Source organism: Choloepus didactylus, chromosome 24, assembly GCF_015220235.1.
Source record: "Choloepus didactylus isolate mChoDid1 chromosome 24, mChoDid1.pri, whole genome shotgun sequence".
In the NCBI taxonomy this organism is placed as follows: Eukaryota; Metazoa; Chordata; class Mammalia; order Pilosa; family Megalonychidae; genus Choloepus; species Choloepus didactylus.
The window spans coordinates 23,113,648-23,130,298 of record NC_051330.1 but is presented as its reverse complement, the minus strand read 5'-3'; the positions used below and the strand labels follow the sequence as shown (position 1 = coordinate 23,130,298).

The 16,651-nt window shown below is 44.2% G+C and overlaps 1 protein-coding gene across 1 annotated transcript in view; it reads right to left on the bottom strand.

Moving 5' to 3' along the window:
* LOC119519959 (formin-like protein 16) overlaps window positions 1–16,651 on the bottom strand; it is a 286,503-nt gene that overhangs the window by 258,182 nt on the left and 11,670 nt on the right. The window contains exons 2-4 of the mRNA XM_037817677.1: window positions 13,901–14,128; window positions 13,465–13,577; window positions 9,731–10,100 (exon numbers count right to left, since the gene is read on the bottom strand). Of these exons, the coding sequence (XP_037673605.1) occupies window positions 9,731–10,100; window positions 13,465–13,577; window positions 13,901–14,128 (711 nt within the window). The remainder of the gene's footprint in view (window positions 1–9,730; window positions 10,101–13,464; window positions 13,578–13,900; window positions 14,129–16,651) is intronic.

Below are 16,651 nucleotides of genomic sequence, written 5' to 3'. Positions count from 1 at the left end.
GATTTGAGCTGCGGGGTCCTTTTGGTACTTCTGAAACCCCACTCTCTGGGATATTATCACATGTAAGTCTATCCAGGGAATGTGTTTATCTTAAGAAGCTACAAATGTTACTCCGAGGGGTAGTGTTTTCACTACAGAATCGCCTCTACAGCTTTTCAAATTAAAGAAGCCCATGCCTGTGTCCCAGTCCCCAGGTGTGCTGACTCAGTAAGCCTGGGTTAGGGTCCAGGCACCTGTACTTTTTGAAAGCACCCAGGTGAGTTTCAGTCACAGCCAGGGTTGAGTGCCTCTCAATAAGATTCTGGTCATTAGATGATTACTGAGGACCAACCTGAATCTGAATTTCTATGATGGGCATTGTAACATCTTTCTGTCTCCAATCATGAAAGAGAAAAAACATCCCACAGTTGGCTCTGTTGCTCTTTCTAGCACCCCAACACTCTTAGGCAAAGATTACCAAACATGATGTCAGGGTTTTAAATCCAGATTTTATTTTTCTCCTCATATTCACCATTGATGAATGAGAGGTTGAAACCCTAGTGACTTTGCTCCACTTCTGAAATGAATTGAAAGGCCTCAGAAAAGCATCCCTGGCCAAGCCATCAATAAGGTAAAAACATGTTTCCTGTGGATTTCAAAATAGATGTCTATTTCGATGGGAACATCCTTTGTGGCCTTTGTGTGTGTGTGTGTGTGTGTGTGTGTGTGTGTGTGTGTGTGTGTGTGTCTGTGTGTGTGTGTGTGTGTGGTGGGGGAGGGTGCGGTGACTATTTAAGAGAGCTCCTCATCCCTGCAGGGTGGGTGTCCGTGCTCCCAACTCGCTCACCAAATATTAACAAGAGCATGTCTGCCACCTAGTGTTCAAAGCCAGCACAAAATTCCATCAGCATTCACAGAGAGAAGTAGCAGGTCTCCATAGCTAAGGTCTAATCAGAGATGACCGGGTGTAATAGGAAAGGGTATTGTTTCTGGTTAAAACCTATCAAAACATAACACAAACCCCTGTACTCATTACTCACACACTAGAGACTATATAAAAACCAATCAAAAAGGTCATGATCCATCTGCTTGGCCCTCATTCTGATTAAATTGGTTCCACAAATTTGACAACCCAAAGTACATGTTTGCAGAGCCACACCTTTGCCGTAAGCAGTGATACATGGTTTTTACATTTGTGTTTATATACTCAAGAATTTTTGCTCCTCACTGGCTGAGGGTATCTGTCCAATTAGAATAACTTAACTTTGAACAAGAGGGTAACACTAGGGACTACCATATTTTGGTGCTGAAATTCATATTTCACAAAACAATTCACATCAAAATGTTCCATCTCTATGAAAGGCCTCAGACTCACAGCTCAGTCACCCAAACATCCCTCTTTCCCAGGTGATAGTGACAAAGACACTTACTATCTTACCTGGATTTCCTCAACTGGAAAACAAGCCTGAGTTTACTCACAAGGAGCTGTTGGCTATTGCATGCAGAGTAAAAGGTCTTATAGATGCAAAAGTGCAGACATTATCTTACACAGCATACTCCAAACAGAAGAGATCTGAATAGGCCTATGCCAAGACACTTAATAATCAGATTATCAAATGTCAAAGACAAAGAGAGAATCCTGAAAGCAGCAAGAGAAAAGTGATACATTACATACAAAGGAAGCTTAATAAGGCTATATGTGGATCTCTCAGCAGAAACCATGGAGGCAAGAAGGAAGTGGTGTGATATATTTAAGATACTGAAAGAGAGAAACAGCCAACCAAGAATCCTATATCCAGCAAAGCTGTCCTTCAAATATGAGGGAGAGCTCAAAATATTTTCTGACAAACAGACAATGAGAGACTTTGTGAACAAGACACCTGCCCTACAGGAAATACTAAAGAGAGCACTACAGAGTGATAGAAGACAGGAGTGAGAGGTTTGGAACACAATTTTGGGAGATGGTAGCACAATGCAAGTCCACTGAACAAAGATAACCATGAACACGGTTGAGAGAGGAAGGTTGGGAGCATGTGAGACACCAGAAGAAAGGAGGGAAGATAAAAACTGGGACTGTATAACTTGGTGAAATCTAGAGTGCTCAACAATTGTAATAAAATGTACAAATATGTTCTTTTACAAAGGAGAACAAGCAAATGTCAATCTTGCAAGGTGTTAAAAATAGGGAGGCATTGGGGGAGGGATGCAATCAATGTAAACTAGAGACTCTAACTAATAGAATCATTGTATTATGCTTTCTTTAATATAACAAAGGTGATATACCAAGGTAAATGCAGATAAGAGGGGGGGATAGGGGAGGTATGTTAGACACTTGACATTGGTAATGGTGTCTGACTCTTTACCCTACTTTGATTTCAGGTTACTTTTCCTTTTGCTGCTTCCTAGCTGTCATTTTTTTTCCCTCTTCTTTTGCCTCTCTACCTTCTTTGACTCTCCCTCCTGCCTTGTGGAAGAAATGTAGATGCCCTTATATAGATAGTGGTGAAGGCGGTGAACACATAAATATATGACTATACAGAGAACCATCAATTATTTACTTAGGATGGAATGTATGATGAGTGAACAAAACCATATAAAAAAAATGGGTTGATGACAAAACCTAGAGAGCAATATACTGAGTGAAATAAGCCAGACACATAAGGACAATTATTGCAGGGTCTCACTGATAGGAACTAATTATAATATGTAAACTCATAGACATGAAATATAAGGTACCAAGATATAGGACAAGGCTTAAGAATGGGGAGCGGTTGCTTAGTATGAGCAGAATGTTCAATTATGATGAACTTAAATGTTTGGAAATGAACAGATATATTGGTAGCAAGATGTGAGAATAACTAACAGTGCCAAATGGTGTGTGAATGAGGTGGAAAGGGGAAGCTCAGAGTTATATGTGTCACCAAAAGGAAAGTTGGAGGTCAAAAGATGGGAATGTATAAAACTGAATCCTATGGTGGGCAATGTCCATGATTAACTGTACAAATACTAGAAATCACTTCCATGAACCAGAACAAATGTATGACAATACAACTAGAAGTTAACAATAGAGGGACATATAGGGAAGAAATATATACCTATTGCAAACTATATACTATAGTTAGTAGTATTTCAACTTTTTTTTAAAAACAGTAACAAATGTACTATACCAACACAATGAGTCAACAATTGTGGGGTTTGGTTAGGGATAGGGGAGGATTCGAGTTTCCTTTTCTTTTTTTCTTTTTTTATCTTTCACTTTATTTCTGGTCTGGAGTAATGAAAAGTTTCTAAAAATTGAACAAAAATTAAGTGTGGTGAAGGATGCACAGCTGTATTAGAGTACCCAGGGGCAAGTGATTGTACACTTTGGATCTTTGGATAATTGCATGGTATCTGAACAATCCCAATAAAAATTAAAAAGGAAAAAAAAAAGTCCATCACATGTCCTTGGTACTTTACAGTTGTTAAAGTTCCTGTCCAATGCTGTGGACTTCTTCACCCCTCCCCCACTGAGACCCCCTAGGGGTGATCTACCTGAGATGGGACAAATTCAACAGTGCAGGACAGTGGAGCATTTCCTCATTTCTCCACAACAACCCTGTGACATATGCAGGCTAAGATTGTTAATCTTAGTTTTAGAGATGGAAAAACTGGGGCTTAGATAATTTCCTTTTGATATCTCAGCATTTCTTAACTCCTGAAAGGAGTCAACCCTTGCCAAGTTTTTTTCTTTAGAAAATAGTTTTATCTTAAGGGTTTGAAAAAAAATTAAGCCATCTAAAGGCCCCCTGCTGACTGTTTTGCCCCCTACTCACAGTTACTGTTTCCAGTGACCCTTTAGAAGGAGAAAGTGCATTTTTGAAATGAACCAGATTAGTTTAGCCAGTTCCATTATTCATTTTCAAACCATCCTACAATTATGTACTTTCTCTGAACTTTCAGTGTAAATTTCAGTCTGTGAGCAGCATTCTAGTGGGTCAACACATGAGGATATAATTTCTCTTTCTCAAATCTTGGTCAGCCCCAGTCCCTCTCCTGCCTGCTGAGGGTCATTTGGGCCTGACATGAGGTCTCAACTGTGTAGATGCTCTCTCCCTTTCTGTCTCTTATCTCTATCTCTAATCATCTATCATCTACCTATCTGTATCTGTACCTATATCAATATCTCCATCTCCACCTCCATCTTCATATCCATGACTAGGTCTATATCCAACCTGAAATCTCTCTCTCTATCTTTATCTCAATAACTACTTATACCTATGTCTACATCTGTATTCATATGCATGTATAATCTCTATGGGTAGTTATATCATCTATATCATCTTTATTTCTATGTATCTTTCCTTCTATTTCTCCCTCTCTCCCTCTCATCATCGTCATCATCATCATCATCATAATCATCTTCTATCATCCTTCTATTGATTTGTATGTGTATCACCCATATCCACATTTCACAAGTACAATTTGAACCACTGATCTGAGTCAGGGTAAAGCACCTCATGTTCTTTCTGATCCCAAGAGCATGGAGGCCTTTGGGGAGCTGCTCTGAGGCCTCCCTGGTCCCTGGAGGCTGTCATAAGGCTGTTTCTCATCCCACCCTGGGCACAGCTACAGACATAAAGCCCCTTGGCAGCAGCTGAGAGTTGGCTTTTCAGAAAAGGGCACCCTGTCAAGTGTGTCATAGTCATCTGGTCCCTTTTGTTTCAGTGTCTCCCTGTGCAAGGGTCACAGGTTGCTGACGTCTTTAGCTACTTTTCCTTTTGCTGGTGAGGTAAGTAATAAAGTGCCTTGTCTTTATCTAAAAAAGGCTCATTGTTCCTGTTTACAAGTTACATCTGCCAGCCCTTGGCCTTGTGCTGGACAATGTGGGTGGGTGGGTGTGTTTTAATAAAAAAGAGACGTCCTCCCTCCTCTTTCCTCTCCATGCTCAGGCCATGTTCCCAAAGGTGTCCTCTTCAGCCTTTTCTGTTTTTAGTGCATCTCTTCATAAATTTTAAAAACAAGAATATATTCCCATTTCTTATTTTTAAACTTCACCATAAGATGTGATGATTCAGCTCCCACAATACACCACTCTTAACTTCTCCAGCGAGTCTTTCCCAAAACTTAGTAGACTATTAAACAAACACTGATGTAGGACTTACTATCACCAGGCACTAATCTAGGAACTTTACAAATATTTACTCCTTTAGTGTTCATGACAATACTGATGTAGATAATGTTGCTAATTGTATTTTACAGATGAGAAGAAAGGTCCAAAGTGGTTAACTATTTTGCTCAAAGGAAACAAACAACTGAGTGCCAGTGCTGGGATCTGAGCCTAAACAGGGTGGCTCCATGGTCTGGGCTAGAAACTGCTCAATTACGTGCCTCCCTGGGCTTGTCTAGGGCTTCATTTGTTAATTTAAATGATGCATCTGGATACTTCTGTTGCTTGTCCTAGCCTTTCCTAATAAAAGATAAAAACACTAGTGTTCCTAGCTCATTACTTATTTCCAACTTCTAATCTTTTATTTTATTTTACTTTTTATTGTGGTCACATATATGCAACAAAAAATCCCCCTTTTAACCATTTCCAACTACAGAATTCAGTGGTATTAATTACACTCACAATATTGTGCTACCATCACCACTATTCAGAACCAAAACTGTTTCATCTCCCCAAACAGAAACTTTGCACCCACAAAGCAATAATTCCCCACCCCACACCCAGCCCCTGGTAAACTGTAATCTATTTTATGACTCTATGAATCAGCATATTCTAGGTATTTCCTGTAAGAGGGTTCATACAATGTTTGTTCTTTTGTGTCTCCCTGTTTCACTGAACATGATGTCTTGAAGACTCCTCCGTGTTGAGCATGCATGAGAACATCATCCCATCAGCAACTCGGTCCAAGATCATCATCCCATTTACTTTTACATTGTCAGGGTTTTAACATTCTCAACTTTTCTTTAAATCATAATTATGTCTTCCATATTTGGTTTGTGGTTGGATCCAAATGTTTAAAAGTTAAGCAATAATATCAACAATGCTATGCATGAAAATATTGTCCATTTCAAGGTGAAGTAGTCTGTTGGAATTATATTTCTGTACGGTCCTATGATATAATTCCTGGATGACAAATTTTTATAGCATTGACATAAATATTTTAGTTATCTTATTCTCCATCAATTGCTTAAAATGTGGTACATTTGGCTTGGTTTCATATTTAGGCCACAGTTTTCATAGCTTTCTGTTTCTCTTGGAGTTTCTAATTGTCTTTCTTGTTTCTCTAGTCAAAAGAATAATGTGCCTTCAACACATCTGCAATCTCATCCAAACTCTCAATCATAAAAAGAGTAGCATGAAATACTCTTTCTCTGCCCCCCATCATCTATTTAGAGTTTTCTAATTTGCTGCCACCATCTCGATGGTTGTTCTCTTGGCAAGCTTCAGAGCTGTCATTCTACGACTTTTTTTTTTATGAAATTAGTTTTTATTTTTACCTCAAAATAAATGCCTAACATTTTTCCAAAATTAAAACCATAAGATGAACACTTAAAAGAGAAAGGGTAGAAGCATGAAGCATATTTTTTCCTTCCTGGGGAAACCAGTAAGGCAGATGTTCTAAAGTAGCTTGTAGTTCTTCTCATAGGACTGGTCTGGGCAAAAAAAAAAAAAAAAAAAAAAAAAAAAAAAATACAACAAACCAAAATATAATGAAACACAAAAAAACTTCCCAACATTTCCTCTGTTGTCAGTTGTACTTCCCAGGAGAGCAAAAAATCAAAATAACCCATCCTCCCCTCAAACAGAACACAAACTGAGGGATTTGAAAAGTTCGGAAAAACCATTTAACATGTGACCATCTGTTGATATAAAATCCTTTCTAGGGAGAGTTAGTAAAGGTAATATCCACCAGCAATTCAGCTGAAGTTTTTGATGAGGAGTCAGCACACGAGCAGTCAGGGGAGCCACGCTGGAGTTGCTGAGGTGAGACCCCACCATAACTCAGAGTTCACCACAAGGACATCTTGAAATTGAATTTCAGTTTCAGCAGATACTTCAGGTTTACCTGAACAATGTCACAGACAATGTACTCATTATACAGTAGACAGGTGTCATTAACACCAGATGAAATCCCGGTCCCAAGAAGAGTCCAAGATCGCCAACTCCCCAGAAGGCACTTACTCCTTGTTGAAGATAAGGAGCTCTTTCAGGTCATTAGTTGAACACACTTTCTTGAGCTCGTCCTTGATGTTCCAGATCATGTCATTCTGTGCCTTGAGGGCCTTTTTTTTTTTCTTTTTAATTTTTATTGGGATTGTTCAGATGCCATACAATTATCCAAAGATCCAAAGTGTAAATCAGTTGCCCCTGGTACCCTCATACAGCTGTATATCCATCACTGCACTTAATTTTTGTTCAGTTTTTAGAAACTTTTCATTACTTGATACAAGAAATAAAGTGAAAGATGAAAAGAGAAAAAAAAAAAAAAGGAAAAGAAAAGGAAAATCGAATCCTCCCATATCCCTAACCAACTCCCTTCAATTGTTGACTCGTAGTGTTGGTATAGTACATTTGTTACTGTTTATGAAAGAATGTTGAAATACTTCTAACTGTAGTATATAGTTTGCAATAGGTATATATTTTTTCTTGAGGACCTTTTGAAGCTTACTATCCTTGTCATTTTCTTTTTTGGATTTCTTCTTGGCCACTTCCTCAATTCCACTCACCTCATCACCTTTTCTCTTTCCTTCACTCTTGACTCCTGGGAGCTGCTTCTTCAGGGCTTCTTTATCCTCCGGAGTGAGGAGGCTGAAGCCTTTGAGCTGGCTCGCACTGTACTCCGGCCCAAAACGCAGCTCCTCTCTGTTGCTGATGAAGCAGTTTGGGTGGTACCCACGGTCAATCATGCCCAGCTGTGGCTTCTCCGGATCCAGCATCTTCTTGGACAGGCGTATCTGGCCCTTTTCGATCTTCTCCATACATCCTTTGGGTGTGCTTTTACTGGACTTGGCATATTCTTCTGCAAAGTCACCCAGCATCTTCTCTGTCTTGCTGCCACTTCCATCCTGGCCTTTGCCCATCGCTCCACCAGCCTCTTAGGTCTTCTTGATTTTCTGCTGTTCCCCCCACCAAATCTCGGAGAACCTATTTCGACATCAGGGTTCCGGATGGAGTGGCCAACCTTCCAGAAGTAGGGGAAGTGGTACCAGTGTGGGACTTTCCCATCAAACATGGGGGACTGCACCATGATGGCCATCCCGAGCATGTCCTTGAGGATATTATCCCCGCATTTCTTGCAGGAGGCGTGCCCGCTCTTAGGTACTCGACCCTGTAGAGCTTGTCCGAGGACTCCGCCATCCTCCTCCTTGTGACGTTGCAACTCCTTGGGACCACGCTACCGCCACCGGCTGCCTCTGCTTCGTCCCCCACGCGTGCACTCCCACCCACCCGCTCCCTGCAGGCGATCCCAGAGCCGTGGCTGAGCACACCGTGCCGACCACCCGCCGCTCCCAGATAGATGGCTCCTACGACTTTTATTTTACTGCCCTTTGGGGTTGGAGCCACTGTTTTCAGCATCCAGTATCTTTTTTGTTTATGGTTATTTATTTTGCTTGGGTTTGTTTTTAATCTACATCAGCTGCCAAATGTTTCCTCCTTACTCTCTGTATGGGACCATTGTTCAAATGTTCCCTTTCTCCCTTACATTTTATTTCAAGTCATCTGTTTATAGCTATGAATGCCCATATTTAAAAAGAAGATATATCACAAATTAATAACCCAATTTTATACCTGAGAAACTAGAAAAACAAGAGCGAAGTAAAACCAAAGGTACCAGAAGAAATGGAATAATTAAGATTAGAGTGGACATAAATGGAATAAAGAATAGAAAACAATTGAGAGAATTAACAAAACAAAAAGTTATTTCTTTGAAAAAAATTCAATTAAAATGGCAAACCTTTAGCTAGACTTACAAAGAAGAAAAGATGAAAATAAATACTGACCTTACACAAATAAAAATGATTATAAAAGTATATTATGAACAATTGCATGCCAACAAACTAGATAATCTAGAGACATGATAATCTAGAAGAAATGGAAAAATTCCTAGAAATACCTTGGTTATGCAAATCAACTCAAAAAGAAATAGAAAATATCAACAAATCTATAACAAGTACAGAGATTGAATCAGTGATCAAACATCTTTCACCAAAGAAAAGTCCAGGACCAAATGGCTTCACTGGTGAATTCTACCAAACATTTCAAGAAGAAGTAATACTCATCTTCCTCGAACCCTTCCAAAGAATTCAGGAGGAGGGAACCCATCCCCATTCATTCTAGGAGGCCAGCAATGCTTTGATATTGGAGCCTGGTAAAGACAGCACAAGAAAATAAAACTACAGACCAACTTCCCTTATGAATAGATGCAAAAATTCTTAAAATAATAGCAAACTGTATCCAAGGCATATTAAAAAGATTATACATCATGGGCATGTGGGATTCATCACAGGAATGCAAAGGTGGTTCATGTGAAAATCAATCTATGTAATGCACTAGGTAAATAGAATAAAGGATAAACCCACACGACAGCCCCTCTGTAGGGAAAGAGGGTCCGCCCCGTTCCCCGGCGGCGCCGCCGTCCCCAGCCCCAACCCCGCCCGGCCCAGCGCCCAGCCGAGCCCCGGGCCCTGCATGGCCGCCCCGGAGCCGGCCCGGGCTGCACCGCCCCGCCCCCCGGCCCCGCCGCCCCCTCCCGGGGCTGACCGCGGCGTCAACGGTGAGAGGCGGACGAAGCCCCGGGGCCTGGCCTGGGGGTCCGGGTGTGAGGCGGGCGGGAGACCGTCTCCTCGGGAGCGGCCCGGAAGGGCGGGCGGGTGACCGGCTGCCTCCCGCGGGGAGCGGCCCCGGGCGGGCCCCTGCTGGGCCGGGCTGGGCCGGCGGCGGTGGTTCCGCGGTCTCGCGAGCCTCCGGGTCCGGGGCGGGGGTTTCACTCTCGGGGTCTCTTTGCCGAAGGCGTGAGGCCGCTGGCGGCAGAGCCCTTTCCCTTCCCGTTCTGCCCGGGTCGCTCCTTAGCTCCTTGCTCCGCGACAGCTGCACGCCTGACTCGCCCCGGCGGACCGAGGGGCTCGGAGACCTTCAGCCACGCCGGGCCGGGCGAGGAGCGTCAGGAATCCCCGCGGCTCGGGCCCGCGCCCGCTCTCCGGTGCAGCCGTCCGCCCCGTCCGCGCTTAGCCAGCCCCGGCCGCAGGGGTTCGGGCTCGGCCCTCTGGCGCCTCCCGGCGCGGAAACGGGGAAACCATGTGGGATTGGACAAGGGGGAAGGGTCGAGGCAGGATTTGGGAGCCCAGGATTTACGTGCGGAATAGAAGGAGAAAAGGCAGCGGCACAGAAAAAACCTTGTGGATGGCGAGGAGTGTTTCCTCAGAAGACCGTTAGCGCCGGTCAGAAGCCAAAAGGGGCTGGCTGCTCTCCTCCCAGCCTCACGTGGGCGATCTCCCCCGAGGAGAAAAAGTTAAATGTTACCTTTGTTTCTCGGCTGAGGCAGAATTTGTGAATGTTTACTGACAACAGGTCTGCAGTTAATTTAAAACAGAAATTGAGTGCTAATTGAGAGTTGCTTAAGATTTCCAAGCTCTCTGGGTGAGTCCATCAATCTCAACTGCTATGGAGATGAAAAACAGAATTTGAAATGATTTTTATTTAGCGTTAAAGCTTGGTCAGTGAATTGAAATCATTTTAGAATAAAGTTTTCTTTATTTTATTACGCTTATTTTTAAAAGATAGATACTCCTTTTGAGGCAATTTTTTTCATTCAGTTTCTCAAATGTACTGGCACAATGTTTAAACACTTAGTCCTGCATTTGAAATTTGGCCATGTATGTTTCCATTAAAATATTTAAAAACAAAACAAAAACAAACAAAAAAACACATGATAATCTCAGTATATGAAGAACAGACATTTGACAAAATTCAACACTTTTTTTATTTAAAAAAAAACACCCAAAAAAAGTAGAAATGGGAACTTTCTCAACATGATAAAGGCCATTTATAAAAACTCAAGTTACCATCATACTCAATGATGAAAGACTTAAATTGTTCCCCCTAGGGCCCCCTAAATGAAATTCCCACAGGGAAAGCAAAATCGGTCTGTCATCTGGGGAATCGGTGTCTGGACCACGTGAGCACAGAGGCAGGGAGCCCAAGGGGCCCCAGGATGCACCCACAGCCCTGTCCCAGCTTCCTCGGGCTCATGGGCAAATCCCTCTTGTGGGCCCTCAAGGCCCTGGTGGTCCTGGACATCTGCTGACTCCCCCCCGCCTGTCCCCATTGCTCCTCCCCTCCCTCTGCCTGGAGGGTCCCATCAGAGAGTCCAACCTGGGGGCTGCCCTGGTGTCATGTCTAGAACCCCTCTTTAATGACTCTGCTTTCCCTGTTGCTTTCCCCTGAGAGCATCCTGGCTGCATGTTTCTCTGATCCTCTAAGCTGACACTCTCCATATCCCAGTCCACTCAGGATGGGGTCACCTCCCACCCCTTTCTTCTGGTTTCCTGGTCTCTGTTCCCTGCAGCTTGGTCCTTCATAGGAGCTCAGTCAAGGTCTGATAGGTGGCAGATGGGTAAGTGACAGCAGGGCCTCGGGGGACTTGTGTCTTGGGGAATTTCTCATCATGCAGGGGCAGCTGGAGGCTGCAGGGGAACACAGGAAGGGGCCCTGCATGGTGCCACTACCAAGGGTCCCCTTTCCAAGGGTGTCACAGTGTGCACACACTCCCCAAGGAGAAGCCTGCACAGGGTGGTCAGGGATGTTCTAGAAACATCCAGACCTTTATTTTGGGCAGGCAGTCTCCAGGGTGCAGCTGTGTGGGTAAGGTGCTGATCCGGGAAGGGTGTGGGTCCAGGGCAGCAGTAATGGTGCCCTGCAGGGCTTAGGGAAGGGAGGGCCCCTCCATGACCCCCTCCCTCCCTCTGCTTTCCCCTTCTCCCTCTCCTCTGGGGCCCTCCTCCTCCTCCTGCTCCACTCCCAGTTTACCTGTGGCCTCCTGGGGAGGCAGGATAGAATAGGACATCAAGGCTGTGGTCCCTGGTCTTCTATTCAGCTTCAAAAGAGTTAATGAAAATCTGCAAAATTTCACCTACAGACTTCATGGAGACAAAATTTCCCTTAAAGCTCGAAAGCCTCCTCAAACTGCAAAAGCTTGTAAAATTGTGGGCCCAGAGCAAACTGCTATTTCATAACAGAAAGCATGGGCTCATAAAGGTTATTAAACATCTACCCATAGACAATTTTCAGACACACTTAGGTCAGGTCACAACTTCTGATAACTGCAGTAACTATATCCTCCTAGAACAAAGAAAACATCTGGTGTTCAAAGGCCAAGATAAGAAAATAACTGTAAAATTTTCCTATATAACAATCTAACTCACTGCCACTCAGTGCATGTTTCTCCCTTGAACACATCCATGTTATCTCCTTAACATGTATTCTTTTTCTCTGTCTTCAATAAACTTTACTACTTATTCCTATTGGCCCCTCTCATCTCTGAATTCCTTCCATGCTGAGAGTCCTAAACCTGGAACAAGGTTCTGCCTGACACTGTTGCCAGCAGGGTGCTGGTTACACTGGGATCCCCTGGCCCTCCTACTGCTGTCTCTGGGGTGCAGCATGGTGCTGCCCCAGCCCTGCTCTGTGTTTGTTCATGGCCTCAGGATGGGAGCTGAGCAGGGGTGCAGACAGGTCTCCAGGGCTCAGTCTCCATGAGAAGCCCAGTCCTGGCTGGAGAGTTGGGCCTCCATCTGCACCAGCCTCAGCTGGGCTTTCTCTCCAGGAGAAATGGTCTCTGTGTCCCTGGGAAAGGAGCTCCCCTCTAGAGACAGGGGCTCACTGGGCCCTTCCCAGCAGGACTTAGGGTCCCACCAGGATGAAGGGCCACCACCTGTTGTGAGCCCTTGTGCAGTGCTCCTTCCTGCAAGGTCTCAGTTTCCCTCCAGAGCTGGTCAGTGGAGCCCTGGGGTGGTAAAGGGAGAACCTAGAGGACCAACTCCTGCTGGGTGAGGGCAGGGAGGCACATCCTCAGTCCTCAGTCCTGGAAGGACACTCAGTTCCACTTTCACCTTCTTTAAGGCTGAGAATAATGGAATGTGCAAAGCTGTGTGTGCTGGAACTTCTGCCTCCCAGGCTGTGCTCCCAGGCTGGGGGTTGGGGGGTTGAGGGGGTTTCAGTGGGCATGAGGTGGGGAAGAAAGGGAGTGCCAGGCACAGAATTACTGCTACAGAACAAGTCTCACAAGCAAATGCACAGATACTTCTGGATCATGAAATTAACAAAAAATGCAGAGCTTTTTGAAGGTCCTAGTGGACCCCTGTGAGGGTTTGGGAGAAATGGGCACCTGGTTTAACCACTTCCCATCCCACAAAGGTCCTATAACTCCCCCACCCCTTGCTAATGTTAACAGCCCCACATATGTGCAGGTCACAAAGTCGCCATGGCAACTTCCTGACCTTGTAATAATAGCAGCTAAGGGAGGGGAGAGGCAGCTGTGGGCAAGCGCCTTGAGCTTGCCACTTTGCCTCTTCGTGAGCACTGAGAAGGTGCTCGTGAGAGTCAAGCGAATCTAGTTAAAGACGCAGGGGCCGAGGCCCCTTGGCACGCAAGGAGGTGGTTCCTGTAGGGCCTGTAGGTGGCCTTGGTGGCCTAACAGAGCCCAGCCCCAGGCTCCCAATTGTGGGGCCACAAGGGATAAAAAGGAAGATGGGGAGCCATGTCCCCCAGTCTCCTGGGCTTGCCCCCTTCTGGCTGCTGCTGCTGCTGGTGGTGGTTCTCTCACTGCAGGTGCTGGGTGCAGGGGGCAGACCCCTGAATGCTTGGGATGGAAGGAGGATCCTCCATGGGAAAAGAGTGGGGAAGGAAGGGTGCAACTCAGATATTGACCTATACTTCGTTCTCGACATGTAAGTAGCGGGCTGTGCCTGGAGCAGCGGCAAGGGGAGAAAGGGGTGGGCGGTGCAGGGGGTAGACCCGGAAGGAGGGAGCTCTGCAGGTGGCACCCTGAGGCCCATCCTGCCCTCTCCTGGGGACCTGGAGCACCCCGCTGCCCCCTGGGGGTGCTGTGGACAGTCGCAGGGCCAGAAACAACCAGAGGTGCCTCTGGGAACTCCTTGTCTCCTGAGGCAGAAGACAAGGTACAGGCTTTTGTTTCCAGACACTTTTTCTGTTGAAGGGAACAAAAGGCACCCTACTATTTCTGGAAGGTTCTGGCCCTCCATCAAGTGGGCTGGTCCTTGTCTTAAATACATATGTTGATGGACACTTATGTTGTTTCCACTTTGGGCAGATATAAAGATGCCTGGAGGAGCCCCTGTGAGGGTGTGGGGGAAATAGGCACCTCATTTAACCACCTCCCACCCCCACAAAGATCCTATGACCCCTTGCTGTTGTTAACAGCCCCACATATGTGCAGGTCACAAAGTCACCATGTCAACTTCATGGCCACCGTAACAACAGGGTCCCAGTTTGCTGTAAGGGCCCTTTTTATGTGTATATATTTCAGGGTTGAATTGATGGGTCATATGGTACATCTATATTTAACTTTTGGGGGCCCACATACTGTTTTCTGTATTAGTACCCACTTCCTCTACATCCATTTATTTTCTTTTTTTAACAAAAGAGCCATTCTTGTTGGTAGGAAGTGTTATCTCCTTGTTTTGATTTGCATTTCCCTATTTTTTTAAATGATGCTGAGCATCTTATATGCTTATTTTCCATTTGCATATCCTCTTCAGAACAAAAGAAATCTATTAAGTCTGCCCATTTTTCCCTGGGGTATTTCTGTTTTGTTGTTGCATTGCAAAAGTTTTTTATATAGTCTGGATAATAAACCCTATCAGGTATACAGTTTGCAACTATTTTCTCCCCTTCTGTAGAATGTCTTCAATTTTGATAACATCCTTTGATGAACAAAAATTTAATTTTGAGGAAGTCAGATTTACCTGTTGTTTCTTTTGTCACTCATGCTTTTGGTATCATCTCTGTAGCCAAATCCTAGATCATTAATATTTGCCCCTATATTATCTTCTAAGAATTTTATGCTTTTAGCTCTTATTTTTGGATCCTTCATCTAATTTCAGTTAACTTTTGAATATCATGTGAGATAGGAATACAACTTTATTATATATGGATACCCAGGTTTCCCAGCATCATTTGCTGAAGAGACTTTTCTTTCCCAATTACATGTAATTGGCACTCTCATCAAAAATCAGTTGGCCAGGAGGAGGGGGCAAGATGGCAGCATAGAGAGGAGTGGAATTTAGTTAGCCCCCTGGAAAAACTAACAAACAACCAGGAACAACTAGTAAATAATTTGTAACAACTGCTGGGGGAGAACTGTGACTGTCCACACATCATATATGAACCTGGATTGGGAGGAATGCCTGAGATCACAGCATAAAATCTGGAAGTAAAAACTGCAGAACCGCACTGGGAGCCCCCTTTCCCCACTGCAGGCTGAGCTGCAAAACCTCACTTGGTAGAAAGCAGCACTCTCCAAACAAGCAAATATAGCTCAGCTGAGCTCCGACTGAGGTTTTAATTCATAAATATGGACTCCTGAATACAAGCTACAAACCCCCAAGAAGGAGACAGAGGCTTTTAGTGGTGACTGACCTTAAAGAACCAGAAGACTCATCTGTCCTGGGAAGGGGAGCCCAGAAGACCAGGTGTTACCTCTGTCCAATGAGTGAAACTAGGGGGCCATGTACTGGCTCTAAAAGGGGGCTTTCTGTCCCTTTTTCTCTCTCTCAACCTGAAGGGGTCAGTGGAGAGAACCTCAGCCATTTTCAGCTCTCAGAGCTCTGACCCAGACAGGGGTGGAGATAACGGAGTCAGAGAGACAACAATTCAAATGCAGATGATAACTCCCTAGGGGTTGTATCTTCCCTAAGAGTAAGGTGTGGTGGATCCCAGCTTTCCATTCAGAACCAGACCCCCAGAGCCTGGGAAAAACAGCCAAAACAGAAACTAAAGAAGTCACACTTCCTTTCACCAGTCAGGAGCTACATACTGACAGGTGCCACCTGCTGAGCAGGTTAGGAAAAGCCCAGCAACTAGAGACCTCACAGGAAAGTCTGTCATTCTTCTAAGATACATTGTGAATGTAACCCCATTCTGAGACCTGAACCCATTCTGGTCTGGGAAAATCTAATTGGGATAACTAAGGAAACCAGATGCCTAGGCAACAGAAAACTACAATCTATACTAGGAAAAATGAAGATATGGCCCAGTCAAAGGAACAAACTTACACCTTAATCAAGATACAGTTGAGATATTGTTTCACTTTAATGAAACTATCTATTAAAGATTTTCAAAGCAATATGCTAAATCAAATCAGAAACCAAATCAATGAGTTCAGGGAAGGTATGGCAGAAGAGATGAAGGCTATAAAGAAAACACTGGGTGAACATAAGGTAGAAATCAAAAATTTGAGAAAACAACTGGCAGAATCTGTGGAAATGAAAGGCACCAACACAAGAGATGAAAAACACAATGGAGGCATACAACAGCAGATCTCAAGAGATGAATCATGTTCACCTTCAATATGATACAGATACTTATAATCCCACTAATGAACTCTCATCACCCCTGTCCATTCCCATACTGTTAAGTTCAACCTCATTAACAGATCTGTACATA